Here is a 26,827-nt window from a genome sequence, read left to right on the forward strand (position 1 = left end):
GGCCGCGCCCGGGCTCCCGGCGGCTCTGCGCGTGCGCGGCGGCAGCGGCCCGGGCGCGCTCCGAGGGCAGGAGGAAGCGGGTCCGGCACGCGGCGCCGAGGCGACGCGGTGGGTGAGGCAACGGCTGCAGCGCCGCGCGCCCCGCGCGAAGCGGGGAGGCGGGTAATGGCCGCTCCTCGCGCCCACGCCGGCGGCCGCCTGCCCCGTCTCGCCGCGCCTCCCCGGGGCTCCGGGCAGAGCCAGCCCCGCGGAGGGTGGGAGGGAGCGCGCCCGCCCGCGTGCCCGGGGCCGGCGCCCGCGGCGGGGCAGGCGGGCGCCGCGCCGGCCCCTCCCCTGCGGCGCAGCGGGGCGTGGGCTCCGCCCGGCCTGTCGGCGGCGGCCGCGCGCCCTCCGCGGTGCCGTGCCCGGGGCCCACTCCCGTCCGTTAAATAGCGCGCGGTGAGCTGTGGGGCCGTTGGCCAGGGCCTGGGGGGGCGTGTGCGCCCCGGCCTTGCTGGGGGTCGGGGCAGCGCTGGGAAACGGCGGCAGGCGGTCTGCGAGGAGAGGAAGCCCGAGGGGGGCTGCCTTTGCCGGCTCGCATTTTAATAAAATAAAGCGTGATCATTGCTCTTCTTTAACTGGCTTTCCACATATGTCCTCATCCCAGCCCGTTGAGACTGCCGGTTTCTGTGGTCATTTGAGAACTAGTGAAGTATTGACATGAGCAGAGGGGTAACTGAATATTACTTATGGAGAGGAACTTCTAGACAAGTTGTCCAAAATCTGTTTGTTTTGGCCCCCCTCTTTTTTATTAATTTTTCTATGCTTGGAAGGTCTAATGTAGGCCTTTATTTAAAGCTTCAACATTTTCTTTGATTAAGCTGTTTAAAGTTCTCAGGGCTCATTAATAGAGTCTCTTCCAGGATCTCCAACAAAATATGATGAGAGTTGGCTTTGCTTATATCTCAAATTCAGATTAAGTGACAAAATGCAAAATTCTTTCAGGGCTGCTTCACCTGTCATGAAGTTGTGAAAGCACAAAATCAGTTGGAAATGATTACTCAGTGCAATTAGTTTAAAAATTATATTCCAGGCTGAAATTACTTAATATTGCTGTGGTAATCTAGATACTACTTTCAGCTGAAGAAGTCAGAGGAAATACATACATTTTCACAAATTTGTTTTGATACACTTTGTGTGCAGAACAAACCTGTGTGTGGTCAGTTTTACAGTTCCCACTTTTTAGTGCCTTTCACACAGCAGTGGGAGGAGATGCATATTTCTACTGGTGTGAGACATCAAAAAATTAAATCGTGATACTTCTCTTGTAAAGAGGATTTTTTGAGGTTATTTTCTGTTTTATTTCCATGTGGACTGTGCACATTTTCTTATGGCTGTCTACTTCTAAAGTTTTGCTGTCCTTAGCTTTTGAGGACTTAAAACCTATAAGCTAGTTGAGGGGAAAACTGTGAATAAGAAAACAATTTTTTGTAAGAATTTTTAGGAATAAGTTTTTTGGGGATGTTTGTACTTAACAGTAGCTGTTTAAATGAAATCAAATTAGTTTGTTTCCATTTTTCCCCCAATGATTAAAAAAAAATACACATTTATTGCTATGAAGCATTTTCTTTAACTTGTTCATAATGTGCAATGTCTCTGATACAAATTTAAAGGTGCAGTATAATGGTTATGAAAGCTTCGGTAGAAGATGATGATTCAGGATGGGAACTCGGTATACCTGACAAGATGGAAAAGAGTAATACAAGCTGGATAGATATAACCCAGGATTTTGAAGAGGCTTGTAGAGGTGAGTTGTACTACTTGCATTTTGAGAAAATTAGAGTTATTTGGAGGACTGAGCAGAGATGCTGCTTCCTCTTCCAGATTATATAAATACCCTATCTTAAATTGTGTTGTTTTTGTTTTTCTTGTGCTTTTTCCATTCTGTTTTTCTTTTCTTTGCAAAGGTTTCTGCCCTTCTCTTCTCCTAAATAGAAACCTCATTCATCCATGCCGAATCAGCAGTCTACTTTTTCTGTAACTTTTTTGGATCTGTAGGACTCAATGCTTTGTTCATTTAATTGGTCAGTGCATCATTTTTCATCTTTGAAGCAAACCTGAGCTTCAGATGTGATATGCATCCAAGTCACTGGGAACCAGTTACTTTCCTTTAAACAGTGCCTTTACTAACCAATGTTGTTATTAGTTATTACTTAGTGTTAGTTTATTCTGGCAGTCACTTTATTTTTTTAAATGATTTTTATGATGATATTTGGGAAAAAATAGATATAAAACTGCAAGTTACCACACACAGTAAGTTATACAATAAACACAATTTCTTATACCACTGAGGGATTCGCTTATATTAGTGATTTATGGTTTGTACACCCTTGACATATGTCTAAAGACTCCATGAAAAACAATGAGGAAAAGCAAGCTTTTCAATAAACATCTCCCCTGGAAAAAAAGTAGATGTCTGCATAAAAGAGCCTGAAAACTGCTGTCCTCTGTTCTAGACTATTCAGATGCTACTGTGTGGTAATTTTAAATTTCATCTGCTGGAATAAAGGAGAGGGCAGAGGAAAGACTGTGAAGAATTTGTTTTTTTAGTCTTTCAGTTTTGAAAGTGCTTTATGAAAAAGCAAATAAAGGTGGAGTAGAAATGCCTGGCCTGCTTCCCATGTCTTGTGCTCTTCTTCTCACGTAAGACAGTTTGGTGAGCAATATGACTTATCTTGGAAAAGCTGTTTTAGAAGGATGGTGGTAATTATTTATCCTGTTCTCTTCTTTTGTAGAACTGAAGTTAGGAGAACTCCTTCATGACAAGCTGTAAGTATGCTATTGGGATAGTTCTGTTTTTTAGATAGGATTAGTGCATATGTACTAATGCTCGCTAATGAACAAGTCATGGAGTACCAGCTAAGCTTTTTTTTAAACATCTACTTTAAATAAAATAGCTAAAATGACATAATTCAGAATAACATTCATCTTTAGCAGTAGATATATGATGCAGCTGTATGAACGCTGAACATTTTTTGTAGTGCCAGTATAACATTGCGTTTTCAATTAGTGGTTTCAATACAAACATTAGAATTTTGTAGTATATTTAACCATCAGTTGTATTAAAACTCATGAACCTGCTGAACTATTTTACACAGACATACTTTTACACAAAAAAGGCAAGAAACACTCCAAGCTTTTCATTCAATTGCCTTAAATGTCTCTAGCAAGTTTAGAATAAGCAGTCCACGTAGTTTAACCTAACTCTAAAATGTCATGCCAAAATAGAAGCTGAATGCTCTACAGGTTAAGAAAAAGTCTACTTAAAAAAGCATGTGTTTTGTTTTGCAGAATTTATTAAAATATAAAGTGAGATTAAAATATTTTAAAGAAAAAGGAACTTGTTTAGCTATGTGGCTGTGTTGACCTGCAAAAGAAAAAAGGTGCAGAATTAAAACTAATAGCTCAGAAAACAGAACCATATCATTAAATGCAAGCTTGCTTAAAAACATTTGTGTGAGGATGTGACCAAGTACTTCACTCAGTAGAATCAAATATGTATCAATTGAATATGTATCAAAGATACAATTTCATACATAAGTGCCTTTCCCAATAAAGATACTTTAAAGAATTAGAATGTGCATTTTGCAGTAACCTTTTTATGTAGTAAAGGCTTGTGCAACAGATTTGTTGAGTATCACATATGCCATAAGAGAGGCTGTATCCCTTTTTTTGCAGGCCTGCCTTCATTGGAAAAATTTCATTCTGCAAAATTTTATATGCTTTCTGGCTACAGTAGAATGTATTTTTGCATGTTGTTTTTTTCTGTGTTGATTTTCTTAATCTGCTCATTTTAAATAAAGTTGATGTGTTTGATATGTATTATTATTAGTTGTGTAATGTGTATGTTATCATTAGTTTGTGGGGAACGTATCTTTCTCATTTCTTTGGGTATAATATAATAAAGAACAGCTTGTTCAGTTAATATCAGTTTATCATGTTACATAATGCCAGGTTTCTGAAAAGATGCTATGTTTTATGAGGTATATAAACACAAACACTTGCAGATTTAGTAATGGCATATTTGGCTGAGGAACATTCTTTGGGTAAGAAAAGGCCTAAAATTAAGAGAAAATTCTTAGCCTTTTCTTACCCAAAGAATGTTCCATCATATGTTCTTCTACATTGGTATATGAACATTGTTTTGTTAAAAAAAAAAAAAAAAATTAATTTGGAACTCTTTTGCATTGGTGTCTTTAGCTTTGGTCTTTTTGAAGCCATGTCTGCAATTGAAATGATGGATCCCAAGATGGATGCTGGTATGATTGGAAACCAAGTTAATAGAAAGGTTCTTAACTTTGAGCAGGCTATCAAGGTTCGTGTGATTTTTTCCCATTTTTGCCTTTTCACTGTCTGTAAACATATATAGTTTAATCAAATTGTAGTTAAACACAATTCGGCATAATGAATGTTTTCAATCTTTACATAAACTGTTTTTTCCCTTTTTGTTTTCGATAGCTAGGAAATGCTTGAGATATTTTCCTTCTTTGTAACCTACTTCATCACTAACTCTCCCAATGAAAAGTACTGTAAATTTGTTAAGTATTAATACCATAAATAAATCCATTTCAGAAATGGTGCTATAAGTCCTTCCAGGCTTCCCTAAAATGTGTCTTTTATATGAAGATGTATTGGTTAACCCTTCTTTCAGCTGAAGGGAAACTAGCTTCTGTACAAAAGCTGTAAATTAACTGTTTTTAATGTGATTATCAGTTCATTAGCATTGAACAGAAGCCAGCTAATTTAACAAAAGTTATAAGGTAACCATTGATGGTAATGATTGATTTCTGATGCATGATCCAAATGAACTGGTGAATGGAAGTTGACAGACTCTCCATCTGTTACTTTGGAAAAAATAATACACTCAGAGAGAAAAATCTTTTTTACAGTGATACTTTGAATGGATTAGAAGAGAAGCCTTTCTAAAATAATAGCCTTTTAATTCTTGATGCAGTTTTGCATACTTTGAACAAATAAAATGAAAGTAGTAGGGTTTTAAACTTTTATAGGCTACTTGTAAATCAAAAATTTCATTCTAGTTTTCCCTCTGAATAGCTCTATGTTTTGGTCAATGTCTTTACATGTTCAACATTATGATGCAAAAGCAAACTTTTTCAGAATTGTTGAGACAAATTATAAAGCTGATCAGTCAAGTTAGTGGAATACAAATAATCTGAAGTCTTAATCAAATTGTAACTTCTTTTTTTTACTATACAAAATATTTTGCATTTTGCCTGTTGTCTCACATATTCTATTGTCTTTTTTTTTTCCTTTTCTAAGGATGGGACCATTAAAATAAAGGATCTGACTTCACCTGAGTTGATAGGGATAATGGATACATGTTTTTGTTGTTTGGTAAGAATTTCACTTCTCTTAATGTTTAATGTTTATGCTTTCAAAAAGTAATCCCTTAACCCAGTAAAAAATACATTAAAAAAAATTAAAACTCAAGAAAAATGATCCATTGAGCAGAAAAAATGTACTTCATTTTGTAACTTGCATTTAGTGGATATTATTATCTAAATTGTCACTTACTTTTTTTTTTCCTATGTATGTGTCTTAATTCCCTCCATAAATGATACAGAATATTTTCAGATGCTGTTTAAAATGACTTCAATAAAATTACCTCAATTTGTAAAACAATATTTCAAATTAGTTTAGTTTATTCACAAAAAGCCATATAAAGGTCACTCTATTCGATATGGTGTAATACAATTCCTCTGACTTTTTGAAGAAACTTTGGTCATGTTGGAAATTTGATCCTACTGTGTTTCATGATATTTCAAGATAGAAATTGTGTTTTAAATTGCTCTGTGGTTTATAACAGCATGAAAGTAATAGAGTGGATTGTGACAAAGAAATTATGAAATGTAGAAAAGAATATGCAGATTACCACTGAATTGTTTCATACTCACATTTTTGATTCCTTATTTGTGTAGAGGAAGGTTACAAACCTAATGATCTGATAGCTTAATATCATGTCTAAGCCACAAAGATCAGAGCTAGTGACTGAACTTTGTGCAGGAGGTTTACCCAACACCAGGATTTGATAGAGTTTAGGGTTTAGTAACTTACTGCCTTCCACAGCCAGCAAATGGAGAAAGGTTAAAGGGCAAGAGATGCTCTCTGGTCCTTTTTGCCAGATGGAAGGTTGCCATGATATGGACTTCCTCAAAGACTCACTGAAGCAGGGTAAGATAGAAGAAGAATGGGGCTATAAAAATGCGTATTTGTCTCTCAAAAGTAAAGCATTTAATTTTCTTTTCCCTAGATAACATGGTTAGAGGGTCATTCCTTGGCACAGACAGTATTCACTTGCCTTTATATTCATAATCCAGACTTCATAGAAGATCCTGCTATGAAGGCTTTTGCTCTGGGGATCCTAAAAATCTGTGATATTGCCAGAGAAAAAGTTAACAAAGCAGCTGTTTTTGAGGAGGTATGTTTCAGTATATCCTAAGGTTAAATATGCAGCACTGTATGCAGGCTCGTTAGTACAAATAAAAAAGGAGTATTAGAGAAATTTAATACTGTTTGACTGGAGGGTAATATAGGAAAAACAGTTCATCCTTCTACACGAGCTATTAAACTGAATATCTCTTTAAAATGCATTTTTATTCAATAAAGATGTTACATGCTCTTTTCTGTATTTTACGTGGATATTTGAGCCACTTAAATATTCTAATTGAGAAACAGCACAAATCTTGTTGCTAATAACTTGAGATTGTTTTTTTTGTTGTTGTTGTTTAATTTTGGATTTTCTGGTTCAGATAAGCATGATTGTCTTTTGTCTAAAATGTTCTTCTAGCAGTGCGATGATAGTTTAGTTTTGTACCCTGTGACCTTGGACAAGTCACTTCTTACTGACTATATCTAAAATTGGTTAAATAGTACTTTCCATCTGTAGTTCTTGAAACATTTTGATAGGACAATGCTAGATACGAATTATGATACAACTGTTGAAGGGCATACTGGCGTTAAGGATGTATGCAGAAAATAGTTACCCCAAACTGGATTAATGTAGGACAGTCACCCAAACAATGGGTGTGTTCAGTGATGCAGAATATAAAACTGAACTTCTGTTTTATGCTTGGTGTAGTTTTTTAAAAAAACAACCCTTAAAACTGTAATTATTATTTTCTATATTGCATTAAAACTCTCTTCTTCAATTTTTATTTTTTAGGAAGACTTTCAGTCGATGACTTATGGATTTAAAATGGCTAACAGTGTGACAGATCTTAGAGTTACAGGTACAATTTGTGCTTTGTATGTTTCTGTCTGTTAGTGTGTTTCTCTTTTGAGCATATCAGTTACTTTCAGCCAAATCTGATGACTCAGTAGGAATCTCAGATGTTATGTTTTCTATTAATCTTATGAAATTTGATGGCTTGATTAAAAAAAAAAAATTATTTTTCCTTGAAGAAAAAGTTTGTTTTTTACATTTTGTTTTGTTCTTGTTTCTCTCTCTCTCTCTCTCTTTTTTTTTTTAATATGCCTGAGAAACAGAATAGAGACTTTTAAGATGTGCCAGCCAGAAGGTCTGTGTTTTTCCTTGCTAGGCATGGCATAATCGAGGACAGAGATACAACACATTGGAAAGTGGACTTCTTGAATTCTGCTTGTCATAGAACTACTTGTGATCTAAACAAAGGAAAAAGCGATCCAGTGTTTCTAAAGCGATGAATGAAAAAGCTGGATGTGAAGATATTAGCCTTCATATGTACTATTTTTGATAGTATTGAGGCTTTCCATTGACTTATTTTTAGAGAATTATTAGAACGTTTTTGCTTTGGGTCAGCCAGTCCATACTCTGATATAATTATTGTTGCAAAAAAATCCCAAACATCTGAGGACAATATTTGTATTGTCTACTCTTTAGCTAATGGGTGTTTAAAGCACTTCAAAACTTAATTTAACCCTCAACTTTTTTCCACTAAGTGGTGTAGGTGTATCTAGGAATAACTTTCATCTTTTAATTGTATTGTAACTTTTTTAGGTATGCTAAAAGATGTAGAAGATGACATGCAAAGAAGAGTGAAGGTATTTCTGTCACTTTTGCCTAGCCCCTTATATCTGAAGTTTGTCTAAAATAGAGTTGTTGGGTTTTGGGGGTTTTTTTTTGATCGGCTGAGTAAATTATTCACTATGAAGAATGCAGGATTTTTGTGTCAGTAAATAATGTTTTTTGAAGAATTTTTATAATGATTCGTGTAAGATGCTTGTAGTCTGCCTTCTAGCTAATGATGTTGATCTCTTCAGAGTTTTCTGAATGGGTTAATAGTTGCTTCATTAGTGGTGGGATGGAATGATGTAGTAGTAGACAGCACTGGGTTGGGACACAGAAAGCATATGATTAATTTCTGGCTCTTATGCAAGCATATCCTTTGATGCTAAAGAAGTTATTTAACCTTCCTTTGCCACAGTTTACAGTATAAAATGTTCATATCATTTCCTTGCCTGTTTGCAGAGTGGACTGGGTTAGATTTCATTGCTGTATGAAAGTTTTAAATCATTCAGGTACCTAGATCATATATTAAGAGGCTTTGAACATGAGGACTGATTTTTAGGGATATTTAATAGATGGATGTTTTGGAGAGGGGAAAAAGTTTTTACCAGTGGCTTTCGTTTTGCAATAATTAGTGAGTTGTTTCTAATTCCCTTACTTTTTTAGAGCACTCGAAGTCGACAAGGAGAAGAGAGAGATCCAGAAGTTGAACTTGAAGTAATGAACCTTTTGCAGTATTTTTTTCTAGATTGCATGAATTAGTACATCATTACTTTACTTGAATTTGTATGTCACTACATCTCCCTGCTTTGAGAAATGAGTGTGTCACCAATAGAGGGCTGTCACCATTGCAGCCATATCTGAGCTGCTCTACACTTCATAGCTCTGAGCATAGCCTGGGCTAGTAGATTGGCCTTTATGTGCTGAAGGGTCAGGAGTTCTGGATCTGTGGCAGGACAGTGATGCTGTTGCAGTGCTGCTATTCATTAGCAAAGCAGAAGGTCTTAACTATCCTGTCCTTTCCTCCCTCAGTTCCTTAGCAGCAGCTTTTACTGCTGCTGGTAGCCTCTCTGTCCTGGGAGAAAGTAGAAGGAGAAGGTGGAAGCAGTGTAGCTTTTTCCAGAAACAGTGGGAATCGTTGACTTAGAAGAGCATGGGTTTCTTTTCCTAATAATGTATTTTCCTCAGAAATAAGTTTTAATATAGATCTTTAGCAAAAAAACCCCCCAAACTTTTAATAAGTGTCAGGGTTTAATGAGTATTTTGTACTAATTTGCAGTGTTTTTTTGTTTTTTTTATTATAGCATCAACAGTGTTTGGCAGTGTTCAGCAGAGTCAAGTTTACCCGGGTACTACTGACTGTTCTTATAGCATTTACCAAAAAAGAGGTATATTCATTTGATGTTTGTCCTCACACGATGATTCTGTAATGTATGTATTTTTCATTTTCTAAGGTAAAATAATTATTCTGTAGATTTGAATTGATGTTGCTGTAGGTAAAGGGCTGGGTAAAGTCTTATAATAGCTGCTGTTCAGTTTTCTTTCATTTTTTAAGACAGCACAGGGAAGGACAGTGGATGACATTAGTATGGCCTTGCAGAGAAGCACCTTATAGACTGTACAACATTTAAATTTTTACCGAGTTTTGGATCACTCTTTTCATACACACAAGCAAAACTTTTCTTTCTCAAGTTCAGTCTCTTTTTGCTGAATTACCTGATATTGACCAATGCTTCCCACACCTCTAGGGAATCTTTAGCTCTTTTCATGTGGGTATCAAATTTGTATCCAGATGTCATTGGGCTGAAAAGAGGAATATAACAGCTCTACATGTAATTTACCAGCTCTTTTGAATATGAAATTTCTGCAAATGTTGAAGGTGCAGGGAACTGCTCATTTCAGGGCAGAAAAGTAGAATCCCATTGGTTGGATGAGACAAACTTTCTGTTTAATTGTTTTTCTTCTTTTATACAAGGGCAAATAATTGCCTCTTGCTTATTGTTCTATTTCCATTTTTATAAAGAAACAAGTTTCTTGTTTGCTGGCTTGAAGTTCCTCACTCCCATGTACTTTGGTGTTGGAGCAGCTGTGTATTGAACAGTTTAACAGACCTTGATTAGAATGCAAGTCCGGTCCAAACATCATTTGGAGAAATCAGTGTTGAAGGAAAAAAGATCGAGTACTTAAGAACAATTGCGTTTGGAGTGTAACCATTTGTAGCACAAATAATTTAGTCTTTGTCAAACTGATATGGAAGTGAGCTACATTGTCTATGACAAAATTCTGTCTGTATTAACTGCTATGAATTAATGATCTGTACAAAATCAGATTATCTTAATTTAGCTAGTCTGATTACTTACAGTGTAAGTTATTTACTTCATGGATGACTCTGATTTGATTTAGATCCTCTTAGCAGCCTATCCTTGTAGTAGATCTGTGAGATATTATAGTAGGTGGATACATATTATGCAGAGTTCATTATTAAGTGCAGCTGACTGGTCTGGTTCAGCTTTTATTGGATCTTCAGGGGTTTTTAAACCTCTCTTTTCTTAAACTCATCATGTTTCAGTCTTACCTTTGATATTAAATATTTAAAGTTCTGTCAGAGACTACTAATCCTGTATTTTTGAAACAGGATTTTTATTTTTGCAGAAAACAAGTTTAAACAGTACCTGGTTATGCTGACAGAATGGGGTTCAAATGCTGTCAGAAAATTCAATATGTCAGCAGATAATGATCTCTTAATAAAGATTTCTAGTTGACATCTGGGATTTTCTAATCCTTTGTAGTGACCTGGTACCACTTGATAGCATGTATTCCATCTATATTATCAAGAATTCTGCATTTTCTAGTGATGGGAGGGTTTTTTCTGTTTAGGGTGCTTCATTTGGCAGAAGTGTATTTTTTTTCTTTTTTAACCCTGCAGAGTCAAAAGTAGAGAACTTGTACATAGTATACACTAGATTTTCAGTTGTAATTACTGTTACAGGTTATCTAATTTCCAAAAATATTATGTTGTAAATGTATCAATATATGAAATATAAAGAACACTTTTATGTAAAAACAAAAATCTGGTTGTTCAAAACTGGTTGAATACAGACAATAGAATGCTGATATGATGCTTTTTTTGAAATTAAAATGAGTTCTGTAGTCAAGATGTGTTTGTTCATAAAATACATGAGTAGCTGTTCTCTGCCTTTCAGACGAGTGCAGTTGCAGAAGCTCAGAAACTAATGACTCAAGCAGCTGACCTGCTTTCTGCTATTCACAATTCATTACATCATGGTATCCAGGCACAAAATGATACCACTAAAGGAGGTAAGTATCAGATTTTCTTTTTTTTTTCCTTTCTTAAATATACTTTTTTGATAAACTTAAAGTGTATTTTAAAAATCACTATATGTTTTGAACTAGTAATACTTTTTATGCAAGCTGTTAAAAAATGTACATTGTTTGATCTTAACTTAATTCCTCTGAAAGCTGGTTCTCCTGAAAGCAATATTGTTGCTTCAAAGTCAGAGTTAATGTTGAACTTCTGATTAAGTGCATTGCACTCCAAATCAGTGTGTACACAGTTGGAAAAAATAAGTACCACCTCACTGTCTGTAGTCTTTGCTGAGATTTTTCCGTAGTCATTATTATCTCAGCTGAGTAATTAATGTGATCAGAAATTAACTGTCAGTTAAAAAGAAGGTTTTTCTTTCAGTTTTGGGAATGCTTACCTGCATCGCTTATTTTGGCCAAATGAGTGACTTTATTGTACTTGTAAGTGTTAAGTGAGTTCCACAGCTTATATGCGGGTTCTCTTTCTCTCTCTCTCTCTCTCTCTTTCTCTCCCTCTCTCTCTTTTTTTTTTTTCTTCAGATCATCCTATTATGATGGGCTTTGAGCCCCTTGTTAATCAAAGATTGCTGCCTCCAACTTTCCCTCGATATGCAAAAATAATTAAAAGGGAAGAAATGGTCAATTATTTTTCCAAACTAATAGATCGGATAAAAACTGTATGTGAAGTAGTCAACTTAACTAATTTGCAGTGCATACTGGTAAGCATGAATCTTTCTCATTTAAAGTCAAACATCAGATCTTAAAAACTGACTTTTGAAAAGAGTCATTTCAAATATACACACTATTGCTCACTGGAGGGAAACTGATCTGTCTATATAAATCTTTTCATATTTCCCATTGTTGTGTGCAGTTTCAAAATTTGATGTCTTTTCTAATACTTCGTATTTCTTTCTTTTTGACAAAGACCTTTTCCCCTCTCAAACATCCCATTTTTCCCATAACCTGTTAGATAATAATAATGTATGTCAGTGGCAGAGCACAAGTGAGTTAATTTCCTTACAATTCTTTTTCGCCTGGCTGAAGAGCTGCATCTGTAGTAGCAGGGCATAAGTCCTTGCTATATTCCTCATTTTTCAGATTCAGTAAAGTGTTCTACATATGTGTCAATAATACAAGAGAGCACTTAACACATGTTTGTTTGAGCATGTTATTCCCTGAAGAGAGATAAAGTTCAGAACTTGCTTATGTTCTTCCCTGACTAAGGGATGCTACCCTCAGTTAGGGCCTACTTTTATTAGAAGAGATTTAAATGTTTGAAATAGGTTTTACAATGTGCATTTTCACTGACTGACAAAAGAGCTATGGTTACATCAGGTGAAGTTCCAAGAGCAAGCAAAAATCTTTTATTTTTAACATATTTTGTTACATTAATAAAGTCAGTGTCTGCATGAGACATTTTGTGCTGATTGATGCAGTTTTATGTGCCTGATTCAGTCTTGCTGTGACCTTAGTGGTTTCACAGTATCTCTTTTCTGTATTAGCATCGTTCTAATAGTTGCATCTGAAGAAGGAAATTCAGAAACCTGAGGTGCTGTTCAGTAAAGGATAATTACAGAAAAAATAGATTTTAGCTTCATAGTGTGTTTTGTTTTGTTCAAATTACTCATGCTTGTTTTCTTAAAATTTGTACAAGCTATGCTATGGGTATGTCTGTATGTGTTTTGTGTGTATATACATGCATATAAAAAGATACAAATATATGTGCATGTGTGTTTATATGTTTATCTATATTTTTATATATATATATATATAAAAGAAAATTGGTATATTAACCTGACTTGCCCTTTCTTTCCTAAATGTGAATTAGGACTTTTTCTGTGAATTTAGTGAGCAATCACCATGTGTTCTTTCAAGATCTCTGTTACAAGTAAGTCATAATTTGTGTCTTTGGGTGAAATATTTATGCTTTCATTATAAATATACATTCATCCTCTAGTTTCAAATTTTAAACTATTTGCATATTGTTTAATAGTATACAGTTTGTAACATTTTTCTATAGATAGGTATATGGAGCCTTATGAGCTAAATTTTTAAAAAATATTTCAAATACTGTTCTCCAAATCATGTTCATGTATGCTAATTAAATGACAATATTAAACTTGTTTCTCTGCCAAAAACCTGGGCCTGTACAGATGTTTTTATATTGTTCTCCATATGCTGCCTCATTTGGGGCTGGAGTAGTTAATATTTCATCTTCCCTACCTTGACTGAATTTCACATATAGACTCTCTCTTTTGCTTCACCAGTAATGATGGTGAGGGCAGAACTGAATACTTTACTGCTCACTGCCTTGCTTACCTTGAAACTATATAATGTATTCCTTAATTCAGAGTGAAACACTTTCTTATAGGAGGTTTTGATTTCAATAGGGTGTCCCTGGAGGTCAGAACTTTTTTTCCCTTTGATCCTGATTAGAACATGTATAGAGCTGATGAAAAATAACTATTGGCAAGTAAGGTGTTTTCACAGTGAGCATGCATTCTGACTTTCCACTACATGTGTTTTGTGCAATCCTTATGGGTGTCTGACAGCAGAGCTTTTTTTTTTTTTTCTCCCCCAACTGCTCAAGAATTGTGGAAGAAAGGGGCACTGCACTTGTGGAGGAAAGTGGAATGAGCGTCAAACATGGCCAGTGAAAGCAGCAGTATCTGTAGGGATTAAAAAAAAAGGCCTGTGTTAGTCTCATTCTTTTCAGATCTACCTTTATCTGTCTTCAGGTTAATTTCGTAGCTTATTTTCTGTTAATCTTCAGAAGCATCTGTCTGATTAATCATCTTTGAAGTCCACAAAACAAAATCATTTTGCATGCAGTGACTTATGCAAGTAATAGAGTGTTATGGGAATACCATGCAAATGACTGATCTCAGTATGCCCCTATTTCCAAGTCCACAACTTTGTACCTAGTTGAACAATTTTAATTTTAAAGTGATCTTGTAAGTTTCTGAAACACAAAGGTACTGTAAGAGCTTTTTGTTAGTAATTTATAAAGTATTACTTCTAACACTTATTTCTGAAAACATAATTTCACTTTCAGACGACTTTCCTAGTAGATAACAAAAAGGTGTTTGGTACTCATCTCATGCAAGATATGGTAAAAGATGCTTTAAGATCTTTTGTCAGTCCTCCAGTACTTTCTCCAAAGTAAGTAGAACTTGAGTTGGTTTGCATATGTTTACATATCTGATGAAAATATTTCTATTTACAAAAGCAAGGGCAGACCTTTAAAGAACATACACATTTTCTACTTATTAGTGCTTATGTATGAAGGAGTCAGTTGCTGTTGCTGCACTCCTGTTTCTTTTTGATTTTTGTGTTATATACCCTGGTGACATTTATTTACATATGTATATGTGTGGATATTTCCCTTTTAGGTGTTGTTTATATAATAATCACCAGGCTAAGGACTACATTGACTCCTTTGTGACACATTGTGTTCGGGTAAGTGTTTGTCCCTGTTACAGGACCTTTATGCTTATACGAGTACTTTCAAGATTTGCTTACCTCTGAAAATGGGAGCAGTTTTATTAAAACACCTAACATGAAGGCAAAATTGCAAAACTCGGCTATCTTAAAATTATTACAGTTTTGAAGAAACCAGTATAACTATTCCTGTTTGTGTCCTGTATGAAGTTTCCAGATTTTTCACGAACAAATACCACTTTACGAGAAATCTGCACCCACTACCTCTGTTACAGGATAGTTTTATTTTGCAAAACAAATATATAACGCTAATAAAAGCAAAATTATTTTTACCTTCTCTACATTTCAGAAATTAAAAATAACTTTGAAAATGTTCAGTTACTAAATGCAGCACACTGAAAAATCTAAGAAAATGGATTTAATCATAAGAATTCTCTCTCTTCCCCCAAGCACTGTATTCTGATCAGATTCTTCACAGGATGTTCATGTAATCCCATGCTGACTTGTGTACAGAGAGTTGGACTCTTGAATCACTCTAGAGTTTGCATGTCAGTATGTACTGCCTCAGGAACCAGTCTTCTAATATAGATGTATATATCAGGTGCCTAAACAGACATCATAGTACTCCTTCTGTAGTCTCAAAGTTGTCTTGAAAATGTATAACTATGCTTTGTTTCTTTCAGCCATTTTGTAGTCTGATTCAAATCCATGGACACAATAGAGCTCGTCAGAGAGATAAACTGGGTCACATTCTTGAGGAATTTGCCACTCTCCAGGATGAGGTAATGTCCTAGGCAAGAGGCCAGCAAGCCTTTCTTTCCACATATATTCTTACCACAGTGGAGCATATAGTATTAGTTTCTAGATGAATGAAGCTACTCCTCTGTTTGTCCTTACTGAAATGTTTAGGGCAAGGATTCCTAAAATGCAATCCACGAAGTCTATAGGATGCATCTGAGAATTTTTTGTTACATCTGTTGTACATAAAGGTAGTGCATTTTTGCATTAATTTGGTCCAGTAAATAGATTTTGGGAATCTTGCTGTGGTGTCTGTAATTTCATGGTAATTCCACTGCTTGCACACTCTCTCTTGTAACTGTGAATCTGGAAGATGTAAGCAGAGAGACATTGATGAACCTTGTTTACAGGACACTTCCAAAAATTCAGACTTACAGCTATGTAAAATATAAGTTGCAAAATTTTGTAAGCTTTAAAAAATACATGTAAAATGAGTAATAACTCTTAAAAATATGTACTCTGCTGATTTTGAAACTTTCTCCAGAATGGGCAATGAAAGGCCACAGTGAAAGGTACATCTCCACTTCCTGGAAATGTATTTTTTTTTTTTTTTAACAGTGAGAAGTAAGAAATAAGAAAATATTTTCCAAGGTGTGCATGCTAAGGAGAACAGTCAAGGAACTTGGAGCTGGCGGGGGAAGAATTTGTGTGTGCTTCAGCTTCTCTTGAGATTTTTTGGCTGAGAGTTTGTTACAGTGCTGCAGCTGAAAGACTTTTTTCATCTTGCAGCAGATTTTACGGGATGATTTGTTCAGGACCACTGATAGTATTCCAAATGTGACAGATTTTGTATCTTCCATACAATTAATTTTTGAGACTGAATATGAGTTCCCAGTATTATAGTTTCTCTGGTGAGCCATAGTGAGATTTTACTTACACAGCTTGTAAGTTTTTCATTGCACCAAGGTTTAGGGGAAAAAAAAAAAAAAAAACGTGGCCAAAATAATAAGATATATAACAGCATGTTATGGTTCCTGTTCTAGTACTTGCGTGACTGCTAATGGTCAATAAATGCTCTTTAAAATTAAAGACTTAATAAAACTGATGTTACTGCTGGTCAATAAACTTATCTCCCTGTATTACCACATAGAATATTTTTTACTCTGTTCAGCTGCATTTGCCTCTACTCATGTGAATAAATTTTAATAATGAATTCAGATTTGTGACAGTTCTAGACTATAAAGTCACAGTATCTGAAAAAACTTTTCTGTCTTTTAATCTGGAGCATGAGTGTACTGACCAAATCTGTATTTGAATTCTGTTAACATTTGTATCTGGCAGAACTTGAATGCAGTTTCAGCCATATGTTCTTCCTTTCTTGTCTGTTACTGAATAGTTTGCTTTGCTTTCTTTTTTGGTAGGCAGAGAAAGTAGATGCAGCACTTCATAGTATGCTGTTGAAGCAGGAACCACAAAGGCAACATTTGGCTTGCTTGGGCACCTGGGTCCTTTATCATAACCTTCGTATTATGATACAATATCTTCTGAGTGGCTTTGAATTGGAACTTTACAGTATGCATGAATATTACTACATATATTGGTAAGAGGATGCTTGATTGAAAGTTGTTGGGGGTGGGATGCTCTCACATAGCTTTACTTGCAAATACTTAAAAGAGGACTTCAACTAATATTTTCAATCTCAGACTTGCTCAACATGCTATTTAGTTATCTATTCGTAGAATTAGAGGCAGGAAGAAAGTATATTAGTCTCTTTTCTAGACTTACTGATTAGTGTACTTACTAGTCACTTTTTCTGAAACAGTAATTGGCTCTTTGTTTAGCTTTTTATAACAGTGTCTTCTAATGAAAATGGATAAAAAACATGCTTATTTTGGCAGATGAGGGAAGGCAGAAGGAAAGACAACTTCCTTTATTCTTGTCTGTTTTTGTCCTGCCAAGGCCAATAATCTTGTTGAGGTCTTCAACATTTTTAAAGAGAACTCCAAAGTTGAAGTTGTGACTGTAGTCTGAAAGGTAACTAGGTAAAATAACATCTTATTCCATGAACATATTTGAAGAGGTACCTGCCTTTAGTGAAAATGATTACACTATATGGAATCAAAAGATTTTTTTTCCATATCCTTTCTTCGCATTAAATTATTTTTCATAGTAGATCTGTTGGTCCAAAAGAGAGGTGATGGTTCATCCTTAATTCAGCAGTAAAAATTCAGTGTTGAACCTTTCTATACTGAAGTGCTTTTGTACTTGTTTTCTTTTTGTGAAGCTTCCTATAAACTCTTACTTGGGAAGCTGTCAGCCCTCTTCCTGAGAGGTTAGAACAGCTTAAGTCTTGAATTTCAGTGCATCTCGTTCCCTTATGTGTTGAAAGCTTAATTTCACTGGGTTTCAAGTAATGTTTCTACATTGTTTCATCAGTGGATTAAACATTGAGTGGGAAAATTAATACTCCAGATAGTTGCCAGAAGATGGCAATATTCTGTAATACACTGTTTTTACCTGCCCATATTTCCCCTCACCATTTCAGTAAGATCACTCTTAGTCAGAGCTGTTGACTCAGCTGTTTTTATCTTCTCACTATAAATGAAGAACAAAAAAACCTTTGTTTAAAAGGAAATTTGCAAATGAAACTTTCATCATTATTTCTCAGATTTTTTTTTTTCTAAATTATAGCTTCTTATATAGCGTTGTTTCTTCATGAGCTGTAATTTTCCACTCCTTTTTCCCATTCCTTTGGGTTTGAAGTCAGTCTAGAGATTTATATGTCCTACTCAGTAGGAAATCCCTCTTAAAGCATTCTTAAAGATTCCTCTTAAATCTCAAAGAATTGCGTGTATATGTAGTGTTCCTGTGGGCATTTTTATGTGGTAAGTTATGGTTTATTAATGCTTGAAATGCATCCATATTAACCTTGTTTTCCAAAACAGTCATTCATAACAAAACTAGAAGCATAGCATTAAGTTGGTTACCATTTTTAAAGCTTGATTTGCTGGGTGGGAAGGAGAAATTCTAGAAAAAAATTGATCCTTTTATGGGTTTTGAAATAGTAGGAAACTTCGACTTAAGTTAGCAGAAGCCCAAGAAACTTGCATACCTTGAACTATCTAGGGTTGAATGTGTATGGAGTCTTGTTTAAAAAAATAGAATGGGGAATAATCAGTTGATTACAGTCATCATCCATTTTCATCGAAAAAGAGAGATGCCCTAAAAGGTGTCCCATGTCATTAGTTCTTTGAATAAACGACTTGGCATTCAGTGAGGATGTGTACATTATGAATAAGTTTTGCTTTGTAGTATGTAACAGCCACATACTGTTTCTACCATAGGTATCTATCAGAGTTTCTCTATGCCTGGTTGATGTCAACACTGAGCCGTGCTGACAGCTCTCAAATGGCAGAAGAGAGAATAATGGAGGAACAGCAGAAAGGCCGTAGTAGTAAGAAAACAAAGAAAAAGAAAAAAGGTATCTGAGGTGTGGAGTGTAGCTCAGACTTCTTTTTCCCTCATGTAGTTGTTCAGAGTTAAGAAATAATTCTTCAGAGTTAGTAGGATCAGCACTGATGTGGATAGGACAAATATCCTAAAGTTTATGTAGGCTGAAAGTAAAACATCTTAACTAAAAAAGTCTTAGTCTCTGGAGAAGAATTTTTTTGGTTGGCTAGGGGTTATTTTTGCATTTTTTTTAAAATAGGTCTTTCAAAAAACCCCAGACTCATTTATGTTCACACCTCCACCAGTTCTACCGTATGTCAGATACTGTAAGGTGTAATTAACAAGCCCAGAATAAATTTCTTTGAAAATATTGCCTTTTACAGTCTATAACTCCTGTAGAAGGATGGTTTTTCTGACTATAGCTAGATTTCTGAAGTTTCATCATATTTCTGTAATTTCTCTTTGGCTCCAGAAGGTATTTAAGTGTGTTTCTTAATTTTACCATGATGAGTTGCCCTGTTTCAGTTCAGTGGTAGTACTATTGTGCAAAAGACTCCTTTAGATTTCTATTGCTTTCTCTGGTGTTTATCCATGGGTGAAAATGAGAATGTCCTTTCTTGCATCATAGCAGATTGGCTCAGTGAGGTCAGAGCTGTAAGCCTACGACCAAAAAGACAGCCAAAAACAATGTTTAAATTGCATTTGATACATATTTGCCATGCTTAGGAGACTGCAACGACTGTGATATGTTCGTGTTATCTTATCATTAACATTGCAAATAATGAACACCGTGCAGAAGCTATACTTCTTTCTTTGCTATTCATTCTTCTGTTTGGTGTGTTTATCTGTGTTTTCCTTTCAAGGGGACCCAAACAATTAGATAAGAACAGCTCCAGATCATTTCAGCTACATTCACTTCTCTCTACAAATTCAGAAAATTACTACCATATTCTATACTATCTAAAAAGTTGCCAAATTTGGGGGCATTTAGCACTAGTTTAACACTGGAGGCTAAAGAGGAGCTTAAAGGAAAGTTATTAGGATAAAAATCTTCATTGTTATAATGCTTTAACCTTCTAATCTTAAATGTTAAAAAAATCCCTGAATTAAGCAAAACAAAGGTCTCTCAACCACCAGCTGTAAATTTTAAATTACTGTTTATTGTTGTATGGTGACAAGACATGTTAATACTATTAACTGTCTGGACTGATTTGTTTCATTGTATTCAATGTCATGTTCATATAAATGTTCTTAAGTATATTTTAAGCTATTTTGCTTAATCTGGAGCCTGGTGAACTGATGTGCATGCCCATGCTTTTTATGCTTCAGTTTTCTTCCATTATTTCTAGTGATATTTGACACTTTCTGAAAATGTGAAAGAAATGTTTTGCTCTGAAACTATTATGTGTATTTATGTTGAATAAAAAATCTTTTTATATGAAATTTGCAGTTCGCCCTCTCAGTAGAGAGATCACCATGAGCCAAGCATACCAAAATATGTGTGCTGGGATGTACAAGGTAATTTATTTGTGCTTGATGAACAATGGCTTCAAATTTGTTAATAGAAATCAAGCATACATTGCTTGCACTCTGTTCTTATTGGGACTGGAAATGAAATCGAAGTTTATAATATGATATGGTAAATTTTCTACTATTTTTCTCTCCTGTCAATTATAGTTAAATCATAACTTTCATTTTGCTAACAGCAAAATATAACATAAAGTTAACACTTTTTATTATATGCCATCTTTTCCTTTCTCCTCTTATTTAGACGATGATTGCATTTGACATGGATGGTAAAGTAAGAAAACCTAAGTTTGAACTGGATAGTGAACAAGTTCGATATGAGCACAGATTTGCTCCATTCAACAGTGTTATCACACCACCCCCAGTACACTATTTGCAGTTCAAAGTGAGTAATTTTAAATGTGGTACCACTAATTTAAAAAAAAAAAAAAAATCGTGTCCTACCTGTTTTAGACACTGTGGACAGTAAAAAGAGCCCTTAATGCCTCAAAGTTCATATTAAGGTATAAATCAAAATGGCAAGGACTTCTGGCTTTAGTTGTATCTTGGTATATTGTGGGAAAATATATTGCTTTGAATTCCTACTCAAATTAGGCTCTTCAGATGTTTAAAAGTTGGGCTGCTATGGCAGTTTGAGATGCTTGGGTTGGCTTGCATGAAAATAAAGTCTGTTGAAAGTCTACTGACAAACTTTTTGGTTGTGGTTATGTAGCAGAATGTTTTTACCACTGCAGCACACAAACAGGAAAATGAAACAAACATAAAAATAATGTTGAGTGTTAAATCCCAGAAGTGTTTGTTGAAAGGGATCTGTGGAGGTTTGTCTCAGCCAGTTTCCTCTTTGAAATAGCATTGTTAATGAGGTCAGCTATGGCTTTGTCAAGCCGTGTCTGAAAACCTCCAAGGATAGAGGTTCTCCAATCTCTTTGGATAACCTGATGTAGTTACCTTTTTTTTTTTTTTTTTTTTTTTTTAATCCAGTTACTTCATACTCTTTGGATAACCTGATTCAGTGCTGCACCATTTTCCTTTCCTTCTGATGTCCAATCTGAATCTCCCAAAACCACAGTTGGTGCCTGTTCCCCCTTTCCTATATTGTCTGCCATTACCAAAAAGTGTTTGTCTTTTGACAGATTTGTAACTGCCGTTCAAGTAGTTGTAGGCTACTATTAGATTACCCATTAGCACCCTTCTTGTCAAACTGAACATGTCCAGGTCCATTAACCTCTCCTTGTGAGTCATGTGAACTAGGCTTCTAGCCATCTCTGTAGCTCTGTAGTTTCTCAGCATACTTCTTGAAATGGTGGCCCAGCACTGGATGCAATTTATCAGGTGTTACAGCACAAGAATTGGTCGAGAACAGGGATAACTTCCTCAATCTGCTGACCATACTCCTGCTAATGTAGTCCCATGTGAGTCTGCCTTATTTGTAATAAGAGCACTCTGTTGGCTTGTTATTCAACTTGTTGTTCACCATAACCCTACTACTCAGCCAATCAGTTATGAGCCTCTACTGATACATGGGATTGTTCTAGCTCAGAAATGTGGACATTGTGTTCTGGTGCAGAAGTGTGGACATTTCCTTGTTTAACTTAGTCAGATTTCTGGTGGCCAGTCTTTGAGATTCTGAGGGTCAGAATCTGAGAATCTGAGGGTCAGAGGGTTTTGTAGCATCAAAATTACATAAAATGAAGTTTTGAAAAATGTCAGTATACTGCTTATTATGAATGTGCCTTGAGTTGATTACCTATCATCATTTTTTTTTTTTTCATTCTCTGTTCTTCCCTATAGTTTCACTCCTTATTGTATGGCATTATTAAAGCAAATGAATGGCAAGTTGTTCAAAACAGTGATCATTTTAACCACAGTATCAGATGTTCACTGCATTTTGTGGAGTTATAAAATAATCATTAAACAGTGTGTTGTAGTTGGATATTTTCCATTTTCAATAAATGTTTCTAACTTCACTACTTATTTTTAAAATATTACAGTATTTAGTTGACATAACCTTTTTCTTGAATACAGTAATTTGTTTTAGATTAAGGTGATAAAAATATAATTTGTTGGCAATTGATTTTAATATGTATCTATTTATTTCTGTAACATGCTAGGAAATGTCTGATTTAAATAAGTACAGTCCCCCTCCTCAGTCATCAGATCTCTACATGGCAGCTAGCAAACACTTCCAGCAAGCTAAAATGATTCTTGAGAATATTCCTAATCCAGACCATGAGGTAAGACTGAAATACTGGAAAAAGAAGTAGATGCTAATAATGGAATAAGTGTATTTGTTTTCAACTGGATCTAGTTAAAGAACGACTTATTTAGATGTCCACATTATTCTCTAAATAATTTAAGCTTTTATACAACTGGCAAGTTAGTATACAAAGCTACAATACAAATAGACATTGAAGCCTGATTTTATTCTGTTTAGTTTGAAGTATAAAGTCCAAACTTTTGATTTGTGCTGTATCTAAAAAAGCTTGGGGACTGATGAGTTAAGTGTTGGCAACACCTGCAGTTCAGCCACCAGCTTCCAGTCTGCAAACCAAAAGCCCCATCATTCTTTTCAGTGGTGAGGGGAGAGTTGGGTGCCTTAAAAAGGTAATTTGACAAATCTGCATGTTGAGGAGAAGCCACCTTGATGGGCTTGAGATCCAAAGTGCCTTAAATGTAGTTTGTCAAAAAGCTGAGCAAAGCTGAGTGATTCAAGTAAGGTGGGGACAGAGGAGGGTGATGGCAGCTTAAACAGTGGGGGGTTTGATAACCAAATCTGGGTTGTGCTCACCTCTCCTTGCTGCATATCTTAATCATTAGATAGCAACTTAGTTCCATCTTGAATGGACCTTCTGGATCCATTCTGCAGTTTTACGTCTTTACAGAAAGGGCTATAATTTCAACAAGAGGGTGACCCATCCCACTTAGGAGAACATGTGAATTACCAGGTTACACATATGAGAGGAGAAAAATGTCATCAGGCTGAAAAGGGCATTTGAATCTGGCACTTTTTTCCTGGAACAGTTTTCTCAGCACTTAGGCTTTAAATGTGGATAGAAATTTCTCCTTTGTTCATATTTTAAGAAAAAGCATCTGTGACTGTATTTTGGAGCAGGGAGGAGAACACTGATTCTGTCATGTATGAGCAGGTTAAGAAAAGTTACAGGATTAGAAATTCCTACCTCTTCTTTGGATCTCAGTGGTACTTAAGCAAGAGCTAGCTAGCTGAGGCTAACAGGGTAGTTGGAGGTAGGTCAAGTGTGTCCAGAGCACTTTCAAGCAAAAAGCCATCTGTTTGGTAATTGAGTTGCCCCTTCTCGTAGGGTTTGGATTACAGTCTTGAATGTAGATGCCTAAATCTTTATTCGGACGAGTGCCTCAGAACCTGCCATAGTTTAACATTCTTTGAACATAAGCATGGAAAACAATGGTTTCTACGTCTGTTGAATAAGAAGTGACTATTAAAATGAATATCCCATTTATTCATTATTCCAACTGATATACTTGAAAGTAATCCAAAATGCCTTGGCGTCTGTTAAAATAAACTGATGCTGAAAGAAGACTGCGTTCTTAGCATAGGTAAACATCTGAGTATTATCCTCAAAATAATTTTGAGATCATATGTTTTCCCTTGAAACTTTATTGCTGTTTTCTGTTTAGGTCAATCGAATTCTAAAAGTTGCTAAACCCAATATTGTGGTCATGAAGCTGTTGGCAGGAGGTCATAAAAAAGACTCTAAGGTAAGAAAATGCTAGTTGAATTGGATGTAAAATATAGTAGTATATACAATGTTACCACAAAACTCCTATAGCTGAATTAGCAGATTCAGATCATAATTATTCCAGCTCTTAAAAGAATTGAGGAAGTGACCGAATCCGTTTTTTCCTATATGCACTTTTTTTAAATGTAGATCTTAGGAATTGGAAATAATAATCTGTTTCAGTTTTTAAATAGAGGAAACTCCTCCTCCTCCTTAAGTGTCTTGGAAAGAAAATTGGAAAGTGTTTGCAGGATGGCATGTACAAACATGGGTAGGTTTCAAGAGCTGGGAGGAGGGAAGTACTCGGTAGCAGTGTATCAGCAGCTTGTTGTAAACCTAACAGGGAGAACAGTGGCCTTGAGGATCTGCAGCTGCCACATGGGTCAGGGGGAGGAGAGGGGTTGCAGACCTCCAGCCTGAGACAGGCAGGGAGGAAGGAAGGAGCACCTTGAATTAAGACAGCACACTAGCACTCTTAAACTTTTTGCCCATCACTAGTGAAGAACTATGTGCAAATACAGACCTGGGTTGGAATATTTTTGGACATGATTTAAAGAACTGGGATTACTTTCTTTTAATCTCTTAACCTTTAAATGTTTTTATCTGTAATATATGTCCCAGTTGGAGTATTAAATTCAGTAGTACCTCAGTGTAATGTTTTAAAACTCTTCCTTCTAGGTTCCTCCAGAATTTGACTTCTCCCCTCACAAATATTTTCCAGTTGTGAAGCTTGTTTGAAAGACAAGATTATTGTTAGGATATGTGAACCATAATCTGTACATCAGATACCAGCTGTGGGATGGAATATATAGTACTGTACTCAGACTAAAAGGGATCTCTGGGATAAAAGTACTGTTGTATGGAATATCTCTAGTCTGCCTTCTTTACATGATCTGAATGACAACTGCTATTTTAAAGTGGTTTGTATAATGTTCTACGGGTGAAATTGATTTTAATCAACTGCATTGTTGAAGAATGTTGTACCTTATTCAATTTTATTACAGATTTAATCATAAATCATTTTTATGAAGTCTGACTGAAAATGGTGTTTAAAATGCAGTAGAGCCTTATGTCTTACAGACAGATGAGTTGGTGAAATTCTGCTTTGAACAAAGACACTTGGAAAAAGTCCAAGTTTCCACTTTCTTTTTTCCTTCCCTTAAATTGCATCAAACTTGCTCATTTTGCAAGCAGAAAGGCTTTTTTTTTTCTTTGGCAAGTCTGCCAAGCTAATACAATCTTTATAGAAATTAAGGCCAAATGAAAACTAGATGGTTTCATTTAGCTCCTATTGCACTTAATTCAATGATTTTGTTTTATGGAAATCAATTGTCTTGAATGGAGATAAATCCTTGAGGACAGCAAGAAATAGAGGATCAGTTGTAGCTTGTCCCTTTGTCTTAATTCTGCATGGTACTGGACAATCTGCACAGCTAACACTAGAATAGGCCTCAGCAACACAGGAATGCAAAACTCTAGGAATGTATTTATTTTAACTACGCTGCAACTTTATTTTAATCCTGGTATACCTTTCTCATTAGCACTTCCTCCTTTGCAGCTGGTTGCATTTCTCAGCTGTTGCATGACCATCAGTCTCTTCATCTGGCTGTGCTACTGCAGTTGGGATCCCACCACCTGCTTTTCTGCAACTGTAGAAGTACCAAATAGGGGGAGCCTAATCCTACCCTTTCCTTCAGTGAAGATGGTTCTTCTTCCTGTCCTTCCAGATCTGAAATAACATAGGGTAGGCTCTTGTGTTGAGCAGTTTGCTACCGCAAGAGGTCAAAATAATATTAAAAACCTGACATGCTCCTTGATGAACAATACTGTCTAGTCTTGCCTGGGACCTTAAACTAAGGTCTCCAGGTCTGACTCTGTTGAAAGGGACAACTCTTTATTTCAGTGCAGAATGGCTTCCTTCACAGTGATAAGCTTGTAACTCCCTCTTGATCATGCAGGACAGTTGTTCATGTTTCTCTTAACATGTATTTGCAGCATGGAGCAATACCACTTTAACTTCATCACCTAAGCAGCAGCACTGCTAAAGCAGGAAAGCAATGAAGAAACCCTGAAGTGGAACACCCAACTTGACTGGCAACACCTTGCAGCTTCTCAGAATAAGCAGTAGCACTGCCTGCAAGATGTGCTTTTTCTCCTTTCTCTGCTAGGAGGTTACATAGCATTTTATATGTTTGCTTATCATCTTGATTCATATGCTTGAATGCACTTATCATTGCCATAGGAATAAAAATGCTGGAAAATATAGTTGAAAAGATGGTGAACTGGCAGTAGTGCAGGTCACTGAGAATTCATCTACCTTACCATCCATCTTCTCATGAGCTATCATAATTTTTCCTCTCTTCAGAATCTTGAACTACATGCCAGTGGCTCAAGGACAGCTGTCTGTATTTCTCCAAATGAAAGAGCAAGTGATAGAAAAACTGAATTTCACATCATACTGCATTTAGAGAACTAAAAACCAAAGTGCTCATCTTTCCCATTTTGATTAACAGTGAAAGTAGGTCAACTGTACAAAACAAGGTAA

General features: G+C 35.9%; 1 protein-coding gene across 5 annotated transcripts; it reads left to right on the plus strand.

Annotated features, from left to right (window-relative positions):
• Nucleotides 1-33: 33 nt before the first annotated feature.
• On the plus strand, nt 34-26,564 carry NAA35 (N-alpha-acetyltransferase 35, NatC auxiliary subunit). Of its 5 annotated transcripts, none has more exons than XM_067315776.1 (23): nt 34-108; nt 1,653-1,786; nt 2,775-2,808; nt 4,240-4,354; nt 5,320-5,394; nt 6,311-6,478; nt 7,223-7,289; nt 8,036-8,079; nt 8,711-8,761; nt 9,349-9,432; nt 11,248-11,362; nt 11,909-12,087; nt 13,197-13,256; nt 14,424-14,530; nt 14,761-14,827; nt 15,493-15,591; nt 16,969-17,147; nt 18,892-19,028; nt 20,448-20,515; nt 20,769-20,909; nt 22,636-22,758; nt 24,182-24,262; nt 26,278-26,564. In XM_067315776.1, exons 2-23 carry the CDS (start codon nt 1,663-1,665, stop codon nt 26,296-26,298), a joined length of 2,139 nt encoding a protein of 712 aa, XP_067171877.1. In that variant the 5' UTR covers nt 34-108; nt 1,653-1,662; the 3' UTR covers nt 26,299-26,564. The 5 variants fall into 5 exon arrangements, with proteins under 5 accessions (XP_067171877.1, XP_067171878.1, XP_067171872.1 ...); XM_067315777.1 differs by lacking the exons at nt 11,909-12,087; nt 26,278-26,564 and adding exons at nt 11,751-11,809; nt 24,961-25,302; XM_067315771.1 differs by lacking the exon at nt 26,278-26,564 and adding an exon at nt 24,961-25,302.
• The last annotated feature ends 263 nt before the right edge of the window (nt 26,565-26,827 follow it).

Source organism: Apteryx mantelli, chromosome Z, assembly GCF_036417845.1.
Source record: "Apteryx mantelli isolate bAptMan1 chromosome Z, bAptMan1.hap1, whole genome shotgun sequence".
In the NCBI taxonomy this organism is placed as follows: domain Eukaryota; kingdom Metazoa; phylum Chordata; class Aves; order Apterygiformes; family Apterygidae; genus Apteryx; species Apteryx mantelli.

What these genes read in the sequence shown, in the direction of transcription:
- NAA35 (XM_067315771.1), top strand. Translation starts at nt 1,663, where the DNA reads ATGGTTATGAAAGCTTCGGTAGAAGATGATGATTCAGGATGGGAACTC. An exon ending in TACACTATTTGCAGTTCAAA is followed by an intron (nt 20,910 to 22,635) that starts GTGAGTAATTTT and finishes GTAACATGCTAG; the next exon opens with GAAATGTCTGATTTAAATAA. An exon ending in GTCATAAAAAAGACTCTAAG is followed by an intron (nt 24,263 to 24,960) that starts GTAAGAAAATGC and finishes TCTTCCTTCTAG; the next exon opens with GTTCCTCCAGAATTTGACTT.